At 44.8% G+C, this 22,366-nt stretch overlaps 1 protein-coding gene across 1 annotated transcript; it reads left to right on the forward strand.

Annotated features, from left to right (window-relative positions):
* Nucleotides 1-207: 207 nt before the first annotated feature.
* Nucleotides 208-10,729, forward strand: MYF5 (myogenic factor 5). Its single transcript, XM_083400683.1, has 3 exons — nt 208-982; nt 6,028-6,103; nt 7,042-10,729. The coding sequence occupies exons 1-3, from the start codon at nt 431-433 to the stop codon at nt 7,239-7,241; spliced, it is 828 nt and encodes a 275-aa protein (XP_083256809.1). The 5' UTR covers nt 208-430; the 3' UTR covers nt 7,242-10,729.
* Nucleotides 10,730-22,366: the final 11,637 nt, after the last annotated feature.

Raw genomic sequence — 22,366 nt, forward strand, 5'->3', positions numbered from 1 at the left:
AGGCCTAGGATGGAGCCATCGGCTTCCTGAAGGCGGGAACTGACCTGACACTTAACTGAGCCGCCGCGTTTTTGAAAGGCGGCCTCTCCCCCCGCCCCCGCTCCTGGTTGCTCCTGCTTGTCTCTCTTCCTTCTGCTCTGATCTCCAAAGTGCTACTAATTGAGCCTCCCGGATCCGCGCCTTTAAAAGGCAGCAGCCAAAAGGAGCTGGGAAAGAGACTGTTGTCCCCCTGGGAGAGAGGAGGGGGAAGCTCTACACAGACGTCCCCCCGTCCAATCCCATCCCCAAGTAGGGGTCGTGGCGATGATGCTCTGAGCAAGTAGGCAGCCCCTGGGTGGGCAGCCTAGCCTGTCCTGCGGGTATAAAGAGCCCCGGCCTGGCCTGCCCGGCTCCCAGATCCCGGGCGCCTGGCGCACCCTCAGCTCCAAGGATGGACGAGTTGATGGACGGCTGCCAGTTCTCTCCATCCTCAGCCGTCTTCTTCTACGACAGCTCTTCCTGCATCCCTTCCCCCGAGGAGGAACTGGTGGAAGAGGACTTCGCGCAGCGGGTGGCAGCTTCCTCCTCGTCGTCGTCCTCGTCTTCTTCCTTCGGAGCGCACCCGGCAGATCTGCCCGGGGGATCCGACGGCGAGGAGCACGTCCGGGCGCCCACGGGCCACCACCAAGCCGGCCACTGCCTGCTGTGGGCTTGCAAAGCCTGCAAGAAGAAGTCGAGCACGGTGGACCGGAGGAAGGCGGCCACCCTGCGGGAGAGGCGGAGGCTGAAGAAAGTCAACCAAGCCTTCGAGGCTCTCAAGAGGTGCACCACGGCCAACCCCAGCCAGCGGCTGCCCAAGGTGGAGATCCTGAGGAACGCCATCCGTTACATCGAGAGCCTCCAGGAGCTGCTGAGGGAGCAAGTGCACCACTACTACCGCTTGCCCGGCGGACAAAGTTGCTCCGAGCCCAACAGCCCCACCTCCAGCTGCTCCGACGGCCTGGTAAGGACTTCGGAGGGACCCCACCCGAGGCTGGTGGACCGGGCCAGGGAGGGAAAGGGGACCTCTTCGCGCTCTCCCAGAGGAAGCGGCTGCGCGGGGGCCACGTCGGGGGTCGTGGCGGGTGTGGAGCGCGCGGGGAGCTTCGCAGCGCCGCGAGGGGAAAGGCAGGCGCTTCCTTAAGCCGCCTGGAAACAAAAGGCGCTTCAAGGTTACGCATTGCGCCCGGGCTTCCTGCAGAGCAGAAGGGCATAGCGGTCTTGGAAGACGCTGCCTCCGACGATCATTTTATGTCTAGGTTTGTCCTGATATGGTTTCCGCTCCCGCTTTCGACGCATAAGGCCTCAGTCGAGGCGGCTTGCCTAAGCGCGATCACAATAAATACCGATCGCGCACCCCTATATATATATATATATATAGACAGATTAGAAAAACAAACACAAACCAGCCTATGGGAAGGTAAAGGCTTACAGAGGGGAAACGGCAAGAGTGGAGAATCTTTTGAACCTCGGTGAGCAAGGTACGCGCGCGCACTAAGCTGATGCGAGGATGGAGCATCTCGCTAGTTGCGCGTGCGCGCACTCCCAGAGCAAGGCATTGTGATAGACTGCTAGTCGTCTTTAGAGAATTTCCAATGTGCTTGGAAATGCTTTCCTCATCCACAACAATCATGCGAGGTAGGTCGTTATCCATCTAATCTGACAGATGGAAAACAAAGTATTGAGTTCAATACTCCCAAATAAGCTGGTGAAGTATTGCAGTGCAAATTCTCCTCGCTGAGCACGCGCTTGAACCCAGTCCTCTCATTTAGATAGACCTCTCTGCTGGCGGAGATAGTCAAATACGGGAGCCGTTCGCGTTTCTGCAGATGGTGAGAAATGTGAGCGTATGATATATTTTAATGCTGAACACTGAAACGAATTGACTTACGTCAGAACAAAATGGATTTGGGGTGATTTCATAAACTTGTTGCGTCATTGGCCAAATTGTTTGCTTCTGAGGAAGAGCCTTGCGTTGTTCAGAAGCTAGCAACTTTTATCAAGCCGATCTAAGGTAGGAGCATATCCTTCAAAGCAATGTGACATAATGCAAAAGACTTAAATAACTGGAAGGCTGCAGTTTTAGGCAAAATAATTTGGGAGTATAAGCCGAATTTTTGCTAGGGGGCACGTCGGTTTTACTAACTATGCCTCGCATGGGACCACACGGTTGCGTGAGAAAGTCGCGCGTTTTGCCGCCGCGGCCGGGTCAGCAAAGGAGTAAATGCAAAACTTGCGCTCACTTTGCGCTGCGATCTTACGCGCCATTCTTTGTAACGCGAGGCAATGAGCTTCCGGCTGTGACCCTGTGCGTGTTTTCTTGCAAGCAAGCGAACGTTGAACTCAGCGTGTTCCTTATTACGGAAGTACTGTAAACATGTTTGTGGTTTGTGGTGTTAGTCCTAGATCACTCTTAATGAAAGCAATTAGCCAGACGCCCTGATCTTGAAAAGCCGTTTGAAATCGACAGGCAAGTGAAAAGTCCTTAAATTCTAACTAATCCAGTTCTCTGGGCGTGCTGAAGGAGCCGTTGCCTGCGGTCCTATTAAGCACGTTTCTTTAGGAGGAAGATCCTGGGAAATCGGTGTGTAAATTTCCTTGGATTTAGCCCTATTGAACTAACTTACTTCTGATCAAGTATTGCACTGTCAGAGTTTTCCACTGTATGTTTATTTGATCAAAAGATATAACTATGAACAAGGTAATGGTGGAAACAACAGCTCCCTCTGAGATGACGCTTGTTTTCTCCTAGTTTTTCTTCCCTGCTGATGGAGAGAACGGCCTCCCTCCCACATTGTGTTATGGGACTGTTGTTGTTGTTGTTGAAACCACATTCTTTTCACCAGGCATTTGGCTCCGGATGTGCCAAGCTTTGATGCGCTTGGGAAAGGGTCCTGTCCTGGCTGGCTGCGGCTTTCCCTTGCTCCAATCCATTCTCCATGGTCAGTGCAGCTCACACAGATTGGAGATGCCCCAGGTTGCTTGGCCTTCGTTCCCCTTCTTCCTCGGAGCACAGCGTTGAGGAAATATTGGAAGTCAAAGGGAACTCATAAAACTGCGCCTGGGCTGGTTGGCTGCCTTCTCAATGGTTTCTTCCCTCCTCCAGAAAGCAGAAAATACACTCTGTTCAGGCAAGGGCCAGGCTCCCATCCGATTTAACCAAATTCATAAGAAATGCTACCGTTACTACTACAGTACCAGCTGTGGCAATTCAGGGTGTTCCTGCCAGATTGTGGGGAAGTGCTTAAATCGCAAATGGGCCACTCAGAGCCTATTTTTCTGTGTACATTATTTGTCTGGCACCATCTGTCTGGAACATCAGCTTACACACATTCCTGTCCTCTCCCTCTCTCCCAGTCATGGATTTTCGTTGCTATTCCATTGCTTCCCATCCACACCAGAGGGTGGAAGTTGATGGAGTGTATTGAGAGATAGTATATTCCCTCCTCTCAACCATCCCTCCTCTCCAGTGCCATTTTCTCTTCTGGCCATGTGCACAGGTATTTCTGTACCTCTGTGTATGTGTGAGCACATCTTCTTGAAAAATAAACAAACCAGGGAATGTGCAAAAGCATCAATTATTTTGTTTCACAATCAGAAAATGGAAGCTTGCACTAAACAAAATATATTTTTTTAAATTTTTAAATCCAGGTCTTGTGCAAGAGCTGATATTTACTGGATTAAGGCTTGCACAGGAGAGATAGAGGTGTTGCACAAAACCTCTGCAATGATGTGTTTTTAAAAGTGCACAACGCATTATCATAGAATAGAATAATAGGATTATAGAGTTGGTAGGGACCCCAAGGGTCATCTAGTCTAACCCGCTGCAATGCACATATTAGTCTGCAAGGTGTTCCCACCCAGCAGAGTCCCTGAGAAACCAGCTCCTTCTGACTGGGCTGTTGAAATCTGGCCACATTTTCAGTAGGCTACAATTGGTGGAAATATGTATGCTTGCATTGTTTGGGCACCCAGAACAAAATGGCTAGTTGTGCTTGGGTAAGCAGCAAATAGAAGTAGCAGAGGGAGTGATAGAGGCCACCCACGAAAAGGCCACCACCACACATGTGACAATCCCCCCTCCCCCCCCGCAAATGATGCTAATGAGCTTCCACTCTAGCAGCAAGTGCAGATGTTTAACAGCTTTTTTTAAAAAAAACTTTTGCATGTTCAGCTGTAAAATTAAATTTGAATTAAATATAAAACACCCCCCCCCAAAAAAATATGGGCTTGCAGCCCAATGATATTATGGGGGTATGGGCGCTGCAAAAAACAACACTTGTGTGTGGACGCACAGCAAAAAACTCCTGTCTGGAAGCAATCTCAGTAGCTGATCTGCCCATGTGATTACTACTATTTGTAGTAATATTGTAACAAAGAGTCTTATCACGCATGGGTTTGTGGTGTTGCTGTTCTGCATGTTTTATTGAGAGGCCTCCTCCTTTGGTTCATTAGTAAACTTTTGTAGGCTGGAGTCCATCAGCTCCATGAAGTGTATTCTGAATAGGCAAGGATATATACAGATTTACATATGTAAATATGTAAATATGGGAGGTGGGGGAGCAGGGATGGAGAGAAATGGGGTTGGTTAGAAATGAAGTGCATTTCAGAAATGAAATGGTGATTACAGAGTAGTTGCGGAGCACAAAAACTCATGCAGCCAATTCTTTGTTGCACCGCATAGATTTTAAGCTGCTACTCCGTTGCTTTTCTGCAGCAGCAGCAATACTATATGATTCTATAATAACAATATAGTATCACATACCGGTAGTTGGGAAGGTCTTCCAACCAACTTCCTCTTGAAAGGTAGACAAGATCAAGACTTCAAAGTGAAGCACAGCTCACCAGGGCTCCTTCTTTTAATGCCAGGTCTCAGACCTTGAACATGTGGCATGGTATAGAGAGTCTCTGAGTACATAAACATTCCAATGAGTAACCATACACCAGGGGTTGTTGGGAGCAGGGCTTTCAAGGCAGGTGGCTCCATAAACCGCACAGGCCCAAATCTCTTGTTTTGGAAGCTAAGCATTAGGAGCTTCCATGGGCAGCTTCCTACAAACACTACCTTCCAGGACCCAGAATCTTTTGGACTACGGAAGAAGGAAGCTGCTTCGGCGAAAAAGGACAGCAGCACAACCAAATAGGCAGAACCAATTTCAAACAAGGCACCTGGTTTGAGATAACACAAAACCAAGCACCCACACATCCTCAGTCACAGGGTCATTGCTAGCCACCCTAACCTGGGAGAAAATCTGTCAGTCAGACTATGAGTAAAGTCCATCCATAAAGTTTCTTTGTGAAAGAAAACCTTTATTGAGAAGGTTCACTTATGTAGCTTAGCAGGAGAGAAGAGTTTGGATTTGATATCCTGCTTTATCTCTACCCGAAGCGCAGTGGCTAACATTCGGCTAACATTCTCCTTTCCCTTCCTCCCCCACAACAAACACTCTGTGAGGTGAGTGAGGCTGAGAGACTTCAGAGAAGTGTGACTAGCCCAAGGGCACCCAGCAGCTGCATGTGGAGGAGCGGAGACGCGAACCCGGTTCCCCAGATTACAAGACTACCGCTCTTAACCACTACACCACACTGGCTCTCATGCTTTTTGCATGCTTTTGCATGAAAATGGCCTCAGGTTCAGTCCCTGGCAACTCACAATGCTGAGCTAGGTAGACCAAAGCAGCTTCCCATGTTGAACATAAGAAGAGCCTGCTAGATCAGGCCAGTGACCCATCTAGTCCAACATCCTATTCTCACAGTGGCCAACCAGATACCCTTGGGAAGCCCCCAGGCATATCCTGAGCACAACAGCATCCTACCGACCCGCCGTTTCCAGCAACTGGTATTCAAAGGCCTACTGCCTGTCAGTGGAGGTGGAACGTAACCTCCATATTGCCATAGCTTCCTGTCTTATTCTGGGGTGCTCCTTCTTGGATGCCCCACACCACTGCAGCAGAAGTAGTAGCCATTGCAGGAATTGCTATGAGACTCATTTCTTCTCTCATCTTTCAGGCTGAATGCAACATCCCGATGTGGTCCAGAAGAAACATCGCTCATGACAACGTCTATTGCTCTGATCTCCAAAATGGTAAGGCTCAGCGTCCTTTTCCCACTCCAAGGAAGTGCTGATAAAATCAAGACCAGAGAGGTGCTCTCTCTGATGGAAGATCAGCAAAGGGCCAACAGGAGAGGGCAGCTTCAGTTGCATTTCAGTTATATTCTCTGCCAACTGCCTATTCATTAAAAATGCTCAAGCTGGGATAAAAAATAATAATATACTGTATAAAGCAATGAACCATAGTGATCAGGAGTTGGCAGGTGGTAGATTGAGATCTGCTGGTAGATTTCTGGGTGCTTTTCAGTAGATCAGCAAGGGTGTTTGGTTCTCAGTTGCTTAATAATAGCAACAGCAAAGGAGGCTTTTGCCCCATGTGAAGTTTATGCCAAACAAAGGAACTCAAGCTTCCTACAGACTATACTTTTAAAGCCCATCTAAAGCCCATTTCCCCCCTCAAATAATTTTGCCCAATGCAGTTTACTCCTCACAGAATTACAGCCCCCAGCATCCCTTAATAAACTATTCTTTGAGGGGGGAAATCCAGTGTGAATGTTTGTCATGTTTGCAGCCTCAGATGTAGATTTGTAGAGGCAAATCATCTCAAAGCAGGAGGTAATTGGCTCTGTCCCTGAACCACCATTTTGCCCCTGACTCTACCCCAACACCAATCTCTATTTTGGATCTAGTCTGATTAGTGGATCTCAGTGGTTTTTTTACCCAGTGCTTTTTTTTTCTAGAAAAAGAGATGTCGGTACTTACCGTGAAGTTGTTACAGTAAATGCCACACTCTTAAACAACAACAAAAAGAGGTGCCGGTACCGTGTACCTTTGAGTACCCCTGGGGGAAAAAGCACTGGTTTTACCTAAAAAGAGAGAGAGATCCCACGGGCCTTAAGTCTGCCCATCTAATGCCAAGTCTAATGTTATCACTTTCCATTGAATGTCCTTTGTTTCTTCCCCCGACCCAGTCTATCCGTCTGAAGTGAGCACAGCCCTCTCCAGTCTGGATTGTTTATCCAGCATAGTGGATAGAATCTCTTCCTCGGACCAGGCAGGCCTCTCTCTGCAGGACTCCACTTTGCTGCAGGATTCTCCTGGTGCCAGCCCTGAGTCACAGCCAGGCACTCCGGAGACCCCTCATCCCAAGCTCATCTATCATGTACTATGAGCTGGCTGAGATTTGAAACCAGCTCCGGCCGCGTTCGGACATTGCTGAGAACTCCCAACAGCAACGAGAAGGAGGCTCTCCATTGAAATCTGAGGCCCTTGGAATTCCACTGGACCAAAAATATGTATATAGAGGAGACGTCACTTTAAAATGTGTACATTTGTGAATATATTTGCCCCGTCGCCCTTTTTACAAGGGGAATGACATTATATTTAACCAAGACATCTATATTTTAATATTATATAATTCTATGTTGGGTTTTTAAACTGTGCCGCATTAAAACCCTAGTTATTGTCAAGAATCAGAGCTGGCTCACACATAAAAACACTTCATGTTTTGAGATGCCCAAAATGACAGATAGAATTTAAGTTATATTTTCATATGTGTATTTTTCCCAACTGAGGAGAAAAACAACACTGACATGCTGTTTTTATGAGTTGAGATGAAAATTCTTAGAAGACATTTTTCTGAGACAGGTTCTGAGGTTATCTTTTTCTTGTGGGATGAGAGAAAGTTGGCCACTTTGCAGAATTTTATTTGAATATGTTCTACCATTTTTGTGTGTGGCAACCATCATTTCCCCCTCTTCTATGACCTGGAACAACATCAGGTCTGTGTGAAGGATGCAGAACGGTGGCCAGGCTTTCAACGAAGTGCCGACTGCTTTCATTTGCAACAGGGGGAGAGAATGGAGAGAAACTTTAGAGAAAAGGAATGAAGATATTTCCATGGCTAATGGTCAGCTCCATTCCTAAGAAAATTTTGGATAATTTCTACTCCCTCGTAGAAATTTTGCTGAAATAGCACTCCCGTTTTTCTGCCCACAAATAAAGTGGAGAATTTTGAGAGGCAATTTTCACACACCTCTGCTTTTTATAGCAAGTAAACAGCCTTAACCAGGAGCAAATTGCCATTATATTTTGGCCACTAGGGGAGCCATTGGACACTGATGTTCCTGCCTCTAGGGTTTTGCACTGCCTCTGTCTTTACTGCCATGGCGGTATCATTTTACACAGAAGCCTTTAGAAATCAAATAGCACCCCCAAAACAGTTTTTGATGCTCTATTTTACTATTTCCAGTCAAGAGGCCCCCTCCAACGGAGAGGAGCACTTAAATGTTTTGGTGGGCTTTCTTCAAACTAAATCGGTGCTTGAAAAACTGGAATGCAAATCCAATTCTGGTTTAATTTTTTTATAGCCATGCTTTCAATGGTAATAAAAAAAGCCTTGTGGGGGTTAGGAAAGAAATCTCTGTTTCGGTTCATTGTATGTAAAAGAAGAGTCTTGGTACAGTTTTGGATTATGGAGCAGCTCTTCAATATGATGTACTTAAAGGAAAAAAAGCAGGAAGGCTCAAGCGTAACATTTAAAAGCACTTTTGATCTCCATGGAACTCAATCATGCAGTTTTATGAAAGGAAAGAGTTCTGCAAAGGGCAAAGCACATTAAGGTTTATGGTGGTTAGCAGTTCTTCAGAGACATGGAAAACTTCTCAATTTATATGTAATGTAACCCTGTTATTTCCCCCCTGCCTTGGACATCGGGGTGGGCAGGGGAGAATATGGTGATGCCAGCATAGAAGTTCCAATCTGATCCTTTTCAATGCTTCTACTGCCTCTATAAACTGTAAATTTTGTAAACCAGCTCTGACAGTAATTACCCACCTTTACAACACAACGCTACACAGGTCTACCCAGTAGTTGGTACAATTGAACTCAATGGGATTTGCTTCTTTATGCTGGTGGTGTTTTCCATACTATTCAGCACAGACCACAGTATAACTGTTGCGTATGTGCATGTGCTGTTCTTTTGGTGTGTTCCATGTAGGTTATTTTACACCATCAGCGCCACAAGCAAAGTGCAAAAATCCACTGTAATAAAACATAGCGACTATGGAAAGTATCATCAGCTCCAATGAATGGTGGCCCACTACATACTAGAGAAGCTGTATGGAATCATCCGTTTCAGTTTGTGCCACAATGACCTTGCAAACGACCTTCTGCAAGGCATGCAGTGTAACACTGACAAACCACATGCCCGTAATATAATATACGCCTCTTTCTGGCTAGCTGGCATTTTCAAGAGTCACAAGCAAGGTCAATGGCTCTCTTTTCGGCTGGCAAATGTTTTCAAACAGAGAGTCCTGCTGTTCATTACTTACTATCCCGAAACAGCTGTATATCAAGCTTGAATATCAAGCTGAAGAGCAGAAGGAACCAGGATGTTGGATTTTTGCAAATATTGTAAAACTATCCATGACTCCAAAAGCCTTTCTTGTGGGAACTTTTCTATCTGGGGGAGTGTACTCAGGAGGACACATCTGAGCTGTATCTACAGGGCTTTAAGTGCCAAATCAAAGCACAATGAGAGAAGTGAGTTATGTAACTTCCCATGAGCACACCTTATGTGGACACCCAGAACACAATAATATAAATTGTGCTGTAATATGCATTGCACTGCTCCATAAGGGAAGGTCCATCACAGCTCAATGGTACAGTATTTGCTCCAGGCAGGGTTGGGCGAGATCCTTGACCGAAACTCTAGAGCGCCAGTCAGTGGGCCAATCAGTATCAGCAATACTGCACTAAATAGACCAATAGCCCTCTGCTCCTATCAGCTACACAGCTGACAGGGACTACCCAAAGCTCTGGGCTCCAGCATGGCTGTTAGGACTCTGGGGAATTGTTGCACTACTTTGGCATCTATCCATTTGCTGAAAATAAATTGCTGTGCAGATGGGCTCTTAGATTCACCTGTCTGCTTTTGTAGCTGATTTTAAGGTTCATAGGAGAAAGAGTTCCATTAGCCTTCTTTAGGACTTGCACAGAAGGCAGAATTTCATCAGCTGTGTCTTGACCCATGAAATGCCTACAGTTCTTACAACCTAACCTTATGCCCATCTGCATAAGAAGAAAGTCCCACTGAGTTAAATGGCTCTTACTCCCAAGAAGTAAGTTAAATGGCTCTTACTCCCACCTGAGGCACAACAGGAATGTACAGCTCCCTGCCCTGCTGTGCCCCATCCACTCCACTTCAGCCACCAGCCGGATGCCCCCACCTCTCATCAAACTTGCAGAGAGTCAAGGCGTTGCTTCGCATCTTTTCCACCCCAGAAGATGAGCGGCAAAGCTGTGTGCTGGAACGCCTGCTTCTCACGGGCGAGAGGGAAGTGTTCTGGCAGCAGTGCTGGCTGTGGTGTCATCTTTTCTGCTTCTGCTGCCTGAGCTGGGTGCATTGCCCCACTTCATTGGTGAATTGGCTCTGCTCCCGAGTATAAGTGTGTAGGATTGCAGCCTTAAAAATAAAGGAGCTCAACTCAAGGTCTGAATCTGGCAAGCAATGTTCTGTAGAAATTCTAAAACTAAAACTGGCAATACTGCCTCCTTTTTAAAACCCGAGTAGTGGTTCTACCTGGGGAAATAATTTTATTTGTTTATTTTGCAAGGTTATATACTGTTGCATTGTAATAAAACCTTACTTAAAACCAGTATGTATGGGCTAAAACTCCTTTGTTGACTAGCAAGGCCGCTCTTACACCTCAGTAACTGTTGATACATATACCATTGCTATACTGTGTATTTTGGTTCTATGGACTGCAATAAAGCTCTTTCTCTCTCTGTGTGTGTACATAAAAGGATAAAACAGTAAAACTATAAGAAAAGAAAAAGTTAAAAACACTATTTAAAACATTCGGAAAATAATTAAAATCAACAATAAGTTAAAAACTATATTAAAACACATGTCAGCATTCTAAGTTAAAAACTATATTAAAACACATGTCAGCATTCTACATGTCCAGACAGGCTTGCCTAAACAAAACTGTTTTTAGCAGGTGCCAAAAAATAGGTACTTTTAATGCCGGGTCATTGTGAAATGGCAATCAAGTCTATAGAAGGGACTCTTCAATGTAAAATGAATACAACATGATTAAATATTGCAAGCAAGTGGAAAAAGAATGCCGTACCTATGGAGTCATTTACACTAACCATGGAGAACAAGAAAATCTGTGAGTAAATCTCCAGCTGGGCTTTCTCAGTGCCTGATACGTGCCCATTCCACAGTGTAGGAATTTCTCACACAGTAAAAGAAAAAAGTCTGGAGTTCGAAATCTGAAACTACCATGTCGGTGGTTTTTAATAAGTAGTATTAACTTTACAGCGAGACATATTATTTGGCTGCCAAAGAGCACGCTTGCAAATTCTAAAACAAAGAAAAGCACTGCAAATGTGTGAGGGGAAAAATACCGGGCAACTCATATTGGTTTAGAACTTAGAAATAACAATTACATTACAGAACATGTTTTTTACTCAAAATGAGTATGAAATTAAATTTCATGTTTGTGCTTTTCTTCCCCTTTTTCTCTATAAAAGTAGCTTAGAAAACAGACAAGCAACCGATTTTCCTTAGACTGAAAGAGATTTTGTGCAGCCTTTTATCGGAGTTAATGCTTGTTGCTGTCACAACTATGTTGGTAGCTCTCGCAAAGTACACATAATCTTGAAAATATCGTGGCAGTAGATGCTAACGTTTCAAAATAACATGGCCAGTGTAAAAGAACACAGGAATATTTTTTTAAAAAAATCATGATTTTAAAACCAATTATCACTTTTCTAGCATTTACACAACTGTTCATATGTCAGGTTATCTGTTCTGGAATAAGAACATCACTCATGTTTGTGCAAATATAAGGGAGCTGGAGAATATCCTTGGGTACCACCTCCCCCTCAGAGTACTATTCAAAATCAAATTTGGTATGTACTTCTGTTCTTTTCTATCCCTATATGGTAGCATTTGTAGCTATTTCAAGTATTGGAAACCACAGTTCACATTTTTCCTTGACATATCACTCAACAAGTATAGCAATCCTTCCTCTTTCTGATCAATAGTGGTATTTTTTTTGGGGGGGGGGGTAGTTTGGATGATGCCCCAAGTCCCTTCCAATTCTTGGGATCGTATATCCAGTGGGGGGTTAGAATCTAGTAGAAGAGGTTGTTGAACTGGTCAGACAAGTTTCTTTGTAAAACAATTAGCTGGCCACTTCAGTGCCCTCATCAGCAATAATGAGCTAGGTTGCCACAGCTACAGCGAAGCGATGGAGAATGATAGGCCAAAGGACAGGGAGTGAGGGGAGGGCTGGACTAGACAGTTGTTGTGCCTGTGAGCTGAAAAGCTGAACGTGAGAAGTTGCAGGTAGAGAGATATATCTTATGATTCTATGCTTCTATGCTCTGTGCTGAACCTAAAACTGTGACTAATGGAGGAGCGAGTTCTTTGGGGATGTTCATGCTGCGAGCCTCTCCATCCTAGGCTCAGGTTGTACATTTGAGTAAATAAAACCATATATCTTAAAGACACTGCAATCTCAGCTGACCTTCATTCCAAGAAAATCGAACCTTGGGTAAGTGCTCGAACCCAACCTTTTGGAGGGGTGGCATGTAATGGTATTTTAACTTCTAGCACTCCCTTGCTTAACTCCGGGCTATGCACACATTAGCTACATAAAACACAGCAAGGTCATTTCACCCCACTGACTTCCAGGTCTCATTTGCACTTGCTGCACATACCACAGAGGAAGCAGAGAGTGCACCTGTAACTCTCCAAACACCAATTCAAGGAAGGTGTCTCCTGCACTGATGCAACAGCTGTCTGAACTGTACACAAATCAGCTTAAGTGCATCTTGTGGCTTCAAATGGGATGAAAGCTGGTTTGAGGGGAAACGCATCAAACGTGAAGATTTCTTGTGGGGGGAAATGCAGGATAGATATGTGTCAGGGAACTGTCATCGGAGCCAGAAGGAGAGGGAGGGCTTCAGAGGGATTCCAGAGAGCGTTCTGGGAGGGAGAGAAGCAGCACATCTTCTGGGGAAGGAAATCAGCGTAGCACCAGTGGAGGAGGGGGGCAGATGGGGGAATTGGCGAGGTGGCTCCAAGACTCCTCACCGGGGACCAGCGGGGAGAGCACGGGTCCCCCGGTGCCCACACCCTCCTGGCGCAGAAGGCTTCTGCGCAGGGAGAGTAGGCGGCGACTAGGCGTCAAAGAACTTTTATGCTGGAAGAAGTTCAAGAAATGCCCACTGACGGATTCTGCCAGCGATTGAGACAGCCACGGGTGAGTGGCCTGTCCGGACAGGAAAGGTTCACTCAGGCAATCCAGCCAGGTGTTGGCACTGATTTACGCACGAGCAACCCCTAGAACCATTACAATCTGGATTGTGGCTAACGCCATCTGCAAATGCCTCCAAACACCATTGATGGGAATGCATTGGAGTCAGAGTAAAGGGTAACTTGCATGCAGCCTTGCTTGGAGGAAAGCAATGTTGGACGGAATGGTACCAGAAACAAAGAGGTTAGCCATTCTCTATAGACTCAGCACAGACTTTAAATGCTATTTTACTGATTGAACCACACTCCCATTCTGCCTGTGTATGAAGACAGCATACACAGAGTTCAGATGTGACCTCCCATCGAGCACAAACTGGCAAGACTTGCACCTGCCCAGTTTCCTCAAGGTCACACATTGTGTCTTCACACCAAGCCTTGTGATCTAGTGTAGATGAGGGCACAGCGTGTTTCAGTTTCAGTTTTGTTTTGTTGACGTGACCTTCCCTGAGAATATATCTACTGAAGGGCAGCAAGAGGTGGGTGAGTCACAACATTCATGAAATAAAATAAATGGAGACTGTAAGAAAATGTTGCAGCTGTGGAGTATCCATGGCTGACTGGCGTCTTGGCTGGCTGGGACTTTGCCCTTTTGCTGGACATTCCATTCCATTCCCCCTCCAGTTTTGTATTCTCCCCCCATTCCTCAAGCACCACCTCTAGAAGTCAGTCAGCATTCTGTGCATTTCATTCCCACTGACCTGTATAATATTATTTTTTGCGGGGGCTGGCCTTCAATGCTGAGGGTCCCCCCTAATGTTTTATTGCACACCTGCATACAAAGTGATCCTCCAAATTTGTGGACACCACCCTCTTGTGCATGGTTAGTGCTGTTTTGGCTACATAAGGGTGGAAATAAGATTAGTGTCACAGGAGCAGAGAACCTCTGGCCCTCCAGATGTTGTGGAACTGCAACTCACACCAGTGCTGGCAAGCATGGCCAATGGCCAGGAAAGATGAAGTGCAGCAACATCTGCACTAGAACGTACTTAGCAAGAGTTCCCACTGAAGTTAATGGTAGATCTTGTTTTGTTTCGTCTTAATCATGGCTATTTGATTTCAAATTTATAGAAGAGGACATCTACCGGCAAGATTTGGCAGTGCTATTTGCTTCAGACGAAAGCGTAATCAAATGTGTTTGCACTGACAGTCTGTCAGCACAGAGGCTCAGGTCTGAAAGCAGAACCGAGTAGTATAAGTTAAGTTTTATATTCACTGAAATGCACTTTAACTCGGTGGTTGTGGCATGGGGGGGGGGTGACCTGCATTCTGCAATGTCATTTGTGCCACTTCAAGGGGAACCAAAGTGGGGCTCCGTATGGTGTTTGGAAGAAGGTGTTTGTTTAGCTGAGATCTAAGGACTGAATTTCTTGTTTTATGATGCAGTAAAAATCTCATGTGGTGAGGTGTTAAGTGCAAAATATCCCCCACCTGGAACAATCAGCACTCAGCATGCCAGAGCAAATGCTTTAGTAACTGATGATTTTCTCAAGTGTTGCGTGTTCACACAAACACCTTGTCACAGAAAAACTTTGCGGTAAAGTCACAGTATAAAGCCCATGTAAATAGATATAGGTATGGTTATATATATAGATATATAGTTTCACTTACTGTGCTCCAGCAATTAACACCATTCAAGGTATTTATTTCAGAATCTCTTTTCAGTCCCAGGGCTTAGCCCTGAAATATCCAACTATTTAAAAAAGGGTATAGTTTTCCCAGTACTGATGTATGGAAGTGAAAGCTGGACCATAAAGAAGGCTGATCGCTGAAGAATGGATGCTTTTGAATTCTGGTGCTGGAGAGTCTTGAGAGTCCCATGGACTGCAAGAAGATCAAACCTCTCCATTCTTAAGGAAATCAGCCCTGAGTGCTCACTGGAAGGACAGATCCTGAAGCTGAGGCTCCAATACTTTGGCCACCTCATGAGAAGAGAAGACTCCCTGGAAGACCCTGAAGTTGGGAAAGACTGAGGGCAAAAGGAGAAGGGGGTGACAGAAGACGAGATGGTTGGACAGCATTCTCAAAACTACCAACGTGAGTTTGACCAAACTGCGGGAGGCAGTGGAAGACAAACTGTGGGAGGCAGTGCCTGGCATGCTCTGGTCCATGGGGTGACGAAGAGTCAGACACGACTAAATGACTAAACAACAACATAGTTGGGCATGTTCAGAGAACATTTACTTCACTGAATAAGCACAGCTCTTCCTTTTCCACCCATCTAGGAAGATGGTCTGGATGCAAGATTTCAAGAAGATCTGGAGCATCATGACACCTTTCATTTTAGAATTTAATTATTGCTTTTGTTAAAAGAGTTGAGGAATTATGAAAAAAAGGCAATGCGTCATAAATAAGACCTCATACTTCCTAATATGAAAAGAAAACTAGTTTAAAGACTGCACTCTCCATTTTGAAATCCCACAGAGCCAATTCAGCAGACACGAATAAAATATAACCTTTATTTATTTGGGCTTCTAGAAGTTCTAGATATCTGAACACTGATAGCCACGAGTGGTTAATTTTGAGGTGCTATGTTCTCTTTGAACAGTAGGTGGCTCCCATGATTTGCTGTATTGTGTCATTTTTTGATGCAACTTTCCCTCTGTTCAGAAAAATGCCTAGAAAATATGCATGAATGGCTTTTCCTACCTATTATGAGACTATATATAGCTAGGCTTGCTATACATCAGGAAAATTCCTGACATGTCCTGGTTTTCGGGTATAAAAATGGTGTCGGGGTGAACTTTCGGGGTGAAAAATGGTGCCGGGGTGAATGGAGAAAGCTGCAGAAATAGCTCCAAAAGCTTAAAAAATCACTATTTGGGGGGGAGGTTTCCCCAAAAAAGCTGAACAACTTTGCTGGTGGCAGGAAATTTACTTCCTTAAATATGGAAACCCTACATATAACTGTTGGGTTGCGGGTGGCGCTGTGGGTTAAACCACAGAGCCTAGGGCTTGCCAGTCAGAAGGTCGGTGGCTCGAATCCCTGCGACAGGGTGAGCTCCCGTTGCTCAGTCCCTGCTCCTGCCAACCTAACAGTTTGAAAGCACGTCAAAGTGCAAGTAGATAAATAGGTACCGCTCCGGCGGGAAGGTAAACAGCATTTCCACGCTCTGCTCTGGTTCACCAGAAGTGGCTTAATCATGCTGGCCACATGACCTGGAAGATGTACACCGGCTCCCTCGGCCAGGAAAGTGAGATGAGCGCCGCAACTCCAGAGTTGGCCACGACTGGACCTAATGGTCAGGGGTCCCTTTACCTTTACCTTATACAGTGGTACCTCGGGTTACATATGCTTCAGGTTACATACGCCTCAGGTTACAGACTCCTCTAACCCAGAAATAGTACCTCGGGTTATGAACTTTGCTTCAGGATGAGAACAGAAATCGTGCTCTGGCGGCGCAGCAGGAGGCCCCATTAGCTAAAGTGGTGCTTCAGGTTAAGAACAGTTTCAGGTTAAGAACGGAGCTCCGGAATGAATTAAGTATGTAACCAGAGGTACCACTGTATATAACTGTATTCCATGTACCCTTTTACTTAAGACATTTTATTCTTCATTGTTTGAACATTAAAATATAAAATTTCTACCACAAACACTGGAGGAAACAGAGAAAGTGTCTGGAGATAAGAATGGCTGTCCCACTGACCTCAGTCAACCTATGAGGTAAAGTCTAAATAGTTCATATTAGCCTATTCATAGATGGAGCTGTAAGAAAGAAAGAAGCCTTAATTCTGAAATGTAGGCCATGGACAGAATAAAATAGATCAAATGTTAATCTAGTAACGAGTTCAGAAAACCAGGTTTTGATCCTTACAAACTTGCTCTGCCTTAAAACCCCCCACAAAAAAGTCTATAAACAAATGTAGACAAATTCCAAGGTAGTTTTTGGTTGTCAGAGTACCTCTTGCAGGAGATGACCCAAGTCCCCCACCCCCAAAGCATAGCTTTTAATGTGTTAGGAGTTTCTGTTATTTCAATAGATCCTATTTTGCTGTTATTGATTCTCTTACTTTTAACGTCCATGGATTGGTTGCTTAGAAATGGTTTATGCTGATGGCAGAGCTGTAAATTATCCTTGCAATTCTTTGCCAAAACAGAGCCAGCTGTTTGGCACAACCCTATTATGGAATAGTAACTGGCAGGTAGCATAGCAACAATTTGGGCAGCACCCACGTGCTTTGGAGATGAAAAAATGGTTGCACCGTGTAAGCATGTGGTTGTCCGGACTGAGGCGAGGGGCTGGGGCAGAGAAGAAAGAAGCAGAAATTATATACTCCCTCTAACTTTGTTAACTTTGTGTTGGAAGGTTGGTGGTTTGAATCTCCAAGACGGGGTGAACTCCCATTTATCATGCTGGCCACATGACCCGGAAGCTGTCTGTGGACAAACGCCGGCTCCTTCGGCCAGTAAAGCGAGATGAGCGCTGCAACAACAGAGTTGTCCGCGACTGGACCTAACGGTCAGGGGTCCCTTTACCTTTACGTAACTTTATGTTATGTCATGTTCCACCGTGACAGCCATGTTGTATTATGGCATGGTCCCCCATGGTGGCCATTTTGTGTTAGGCCACATTCCCATGGCAGCCATTTTGTGACCGACACTCACAGCACTCTCTCAAAATTCAAAACGTGCCCACTGGTCCAAGAATTCTGGTGAATCCTGACTTGGTTGGATACAACCCAGTGCATCAAATATTGGCCTAGTCTGCAATCCTGAAAGTATTTGTAACAGTGCAGGCCCCCATTGAACTCAGGAGAGAGACGAGGACAGCAGCGTTCAGAGCTGCTCCATTCCAGCACCATGTTTGTGCTCTGATGTTCATATAACTCTCTTGTGACTGCAGTTTCCCATTTCATTCAGCAGGAGGATAAAGGATGTGTGTGCGGAGCTCCCTGCTCCTGTGAAATGAAAAGTCCTTGTAGGTAGTCGGAGGAGCCTTGTACTAAGTGATCTACAGTGGTACCTCGGGTTAAGAACTTAATTCGTTCCGGAGGTCTGTTCTTAACCTGAAACTGTTCTTAACCTGAAGCACCACTTTAGCTAATGGGGCCTCCCGCCGCCGCCACATGATTTCTGTTCTTATCCTGAAGCAAAGTTCTTAACCCGAGGTACCATTTATGGGTTAGCGGAGTCTGTAACCTGAAGCGTCTGTAACCCGAGGTACCACTGTATTGAAGTACCATTCTAATTTTTCCCAAACAGTAACTATTTTGCTTTTACTGGGCAGCAAAGACCCGAGCAAAATTGTGGCTGATTTCTATCAACATTTTAATCCTAATTCTCGCAACGTGTGTTGCAAATTGCTCTTCCAAGATACAGCTTGCCCTTCCCAGCAGGACTTTGGAGAATTTACTGGCAATAATCAGAACATAATGACATAAGGAAAACCTGCTTCATCAGGCCATCCTGATGCAACTAGTCTGTCATTCTGTTCTCAACAGTGGCCAAGCAGATGTTTGTGGGGAACCCACAAGCAGGAGTCAAGCCCAAGAGCCCTCTCCCCTCCAGCAACTGGGATTCAGAAGCAGGACTGCCTCTTCCTCGTGGAGGAAAACCATCACCATCATGGCTAGTAGCCATCAATAGCCCTCTCAGCCACAGATTGGTCTAATCCTCTTTTAAAGCCATCCTGGTTGGAAGCCATCACTGCCTTTTGCGGGAGCGAGGTCCATCCTTTGACTGTGCATCAGATGCCCCTAAGTCCTGGTGTTATAAGGGAGGGGAAAAATTCCTCTGCCAGCTTTCTTCACGCCATGCATAATTTAGGTATGTAATTTCCAGTTAACATCTGATCTCACTCTGAAAGGAGCCATGCTTGCAATTCAATGCAGTGTTTAAATGCATGCTGAATTGTAACCTTTGTGTTTGCCAGTAGTCCTTAGTTGCGATTGCAGCTTCCTTTCTAGCTATTATTCAGCCCCGCAATAAGGTTCCTACATGTGCTGTGCCATCGCATCTCTTTAGACAGGCAATTTTTAAGAATTTACTTGTTAGAACACATTCAGGTCACATCAAAGATGGCAAGCTGAAGGGTTTTATTCTTGGCCTTCGCTTTTTCAGGATATCTTCCCTGTTTTTTTAACCCTAGAATAACTGTAGAATTTCAGAAGCATTTCATTTTAAAATCAAAACATCCAACATTTCTTTAAGCAGGTAGGTAAACGTCTGGGGCTGGTGTATGTTTTCCGTCATTTCAAAGGCAAGTCAGGGGAATAGGTAGACTATAGATCTTTCAGAAGCATGTTTTCCCCACAACCAGTTCTATCATGCCCCGATCTGCCCCTGTCATGCTCCATGTCAGCCCCTACTGACACTGAAGCTCTGCTCAGTGGCATAGAGAGGTCGTCTGAGGTCAGACCTCTTTCTCTACCCTCAGAATGGGAGGTCCAACACATCCAATTCCCCAGAATGTCCTCAGGGACAACAGAAGGCTTATTTTATTTGTATTATTGTTTTCTTTCTCTTTAAACTTTTTATTCCATGGAAATGCACCAGAATGGAAAGACTTTAAAAATTCAACACAGACATGAAAAAGTGGAAATATAGACTGTTCCAACATGAGACATGGAGAAAGGATAATTACATGCCATCTTGAAAAAGTGGTGTCTCTCTTGAATGTGCCTGTCTTAACTCTCTTGAAGAAATTCCATCCAAAAGGTTTAACTGGATGGCCTCAAGTTCGAGAATTAAGAGAGGGAGAAAAGCTTTCTTCACCCCATGCATAATTTTATACGCTTCTATCATGTCCCCTTTTACTCACATTTTCTCTGAACACAAAAGCCCCAAATATTGTAATATTGCCTTATAAGAGAGTTGTTCCAGCACTATGAGAATTTCAGTTGCCCTGTTCTAAAACTTTTCCAGCTCTACAACATTCATTTTGAGGTGAGGCAACTAGAAGTGTACATGGTATTCCAAGCATGGTCACACCATACATTTTCAAACTCTTTCCTAATGATTCCTAGCGTGGAATTTGTCTTAAAAACAACAAAAAAAAAAACAAAAAAAAAAAAAACAGCTGCTGGACACTGGTCCATCATTGTGCACTATGGCCTCAAGTTTTCATTCGCAGTCAGTCACTGGCAGTTCAGACTCTATTAGCACATATGTGAAACCAAGATTTTGTTGCCCCAATGTGGATCACTTTGCACTTGCTTATATCAAATTCCTTTTGCTGTTTTACTGTCCATTCACCAAGTCTGGAGGCTAGCAGAGCTTTCTTAATTGGGGCTCATCTGTCAAAGACGCCCAGGCCTTCTCTGGACTATCTATGCATCTTTCAAAAAAATATTGAGGAGGTTCTTTATATATTTCCCATCAGCAGACGTTTTGAGATATTTTATGATTTCATATGTTGTCTTACTTTGCACAGATGGAAGATGGTACTCACTGAGAAAGTATCCTTACTGGTTTCATCCACCAAGTGTTACATAACCAGGAATATATCTAAATGCTAAATTATGCTTCTGGGACCTCTGGCGCAGCCGAGATAGATGTTGTGACTTATGAATTCAGGCAGCCTGCTCTTGCTTATTACAGAAGTTAACGGGTAGAAAAGGTTTTTTAGATCAAACAGCTCTTCTCGCTGCTTATGTAGGTTCAGAATATTTGAAGTTGCTCAAGAGGGATTCATTTTGAAACTGAAACTTCTTGGATTAATTCTTGAGTTGTCAACTGAGCCAGAATGAAACCTGGCAGGCTCAACATAATCTCTGTATATGTCAGGCCATGCTTTTATTTAAGCAGCTCTGCACTTGGGGCTTAATTTTTTTACTGAGCTATTTATGGGTAAATTTATGTGCATCACAAATGCAGAAATGTGCAAAACTGAAGCACTGCAGTCAGGTTGCAACCATATGGGTTGCAAACATTTCAGGGGCTCCTCATGCAGCTCTTTAAACAACTTGGAGAAAGCTGCTACTCTCTGTACTTTTTGAAAGAGGTGCACAGGAAAAGCTTAGCAGATTGTTTGCTGGGAGAAATTATCCTGCATCCCAGGGGACAATCAAGAGCCTTCTGAGCTCCATATGTTACCCGGGGTATAGCCATAGTTATAAAATAAAAACAGAAAAATAGTATTCTAGTCAGTTTTATGTTGCTCAGAATAAAATAAGATGCAAATGGAAGGCAACATCTTTTAAAAGTGACCTACTGTGCTTCTTGAAGGGACGCGGGTGGCGCTGCGGGTTAAACCATAGAGCCTAGGACTTGCCAATCAGAAGGTCAGCGGTTCGAATCCCCGCAAAGGGGTGAGCTCCCGTTGCTTGGTCCCTGCTCCTGCCAACCTAGCAGTTCGAAAGCATGTCAAAGTGCAAGTAGATAAATAGGTACCGCTCTGGCGGGAAGTTAAACGGCGTTTCCGTGTGCTGCTCTGGTTCGCCAGAAGTGGCTTAGTCATGCTGGCCACATGACCTGGAAGCTGTACGCTGGCTCCCTTGGCCAATGAAGCGAGATGAGCGCCGCAACCCCAGAGTCAGCCATGACTGGACCTAATGGTCAGGGGTCCCTTTACCTTTACCTTTTACTGTGCTTCTTGGAATAAATTAATACTATGTCAAGAGAATCAGGGTCACACTTAACTAACTTTCTACACCTTAGCAATCCTCAGTTAAAATGTCTGTGTAATGGGATTTTCAAAGGAATATCTGAAATTTTGGTATTTGAATTGCAGCAAAGGTGGCTATGCTCCTAAAATGAGAGGACTTCTCCCATTTATTGTGTCATAGTGTATATCTTAGAACTATGGCCACTGGTGTGCATGGTTAATATAGATTTCTTCTCCATTTGCAGTTTTTCCAGTTTGTTGGCTTTTCTCCCCAATTGTTGGAATGCATCTTTATAAATAATAAAAAGGCTGGGCATGTCTACATTATGAACCTTACATTCTTAAACTTAAGCTATCACTGTTTCTTCCACAAACACCCATGGGACCTGTAGATTTTGGCCCATGTTGTGAATCCTGTAT

Source organism: Podarcis tiliguerta, assembly GCF_965153285.1.
Source record: "Podarcis tiliguerta genome assembly, chromosome: 10".
NCBI classification, from domain to species: Eukaryota; Metazoa; Chordata; class Lepidosauria; order Squamata; family Lacertidae; genus Podarcis; species Podarcis tiliguerta.

Excerpts from the sequence above, each read along its gene's own strand:
- MYF5 (XM_083400683.1), top strand. The coding sequence starts at position 431 with ATGGACGAGTTGATGGACGGCTGCCAGTTCTCTCCATCCTCAGCCGTC. Across the intron at positions 983-6,027 it reads CCAGCTGCTCCGACGGCCTG|GCTGAATGCAACATCCCGAT; the intron begins GTAAGGACTTCG and ends CTCATCTTTCAG. Across the intron at positions 6,104-7,041 it reads TTGCTCTGATCTCCAAAATG|TCTATCCGTCTGAAGTGAGC; the intron begins GTAAGGCTCAGC and ends CCCCCGACCCAG.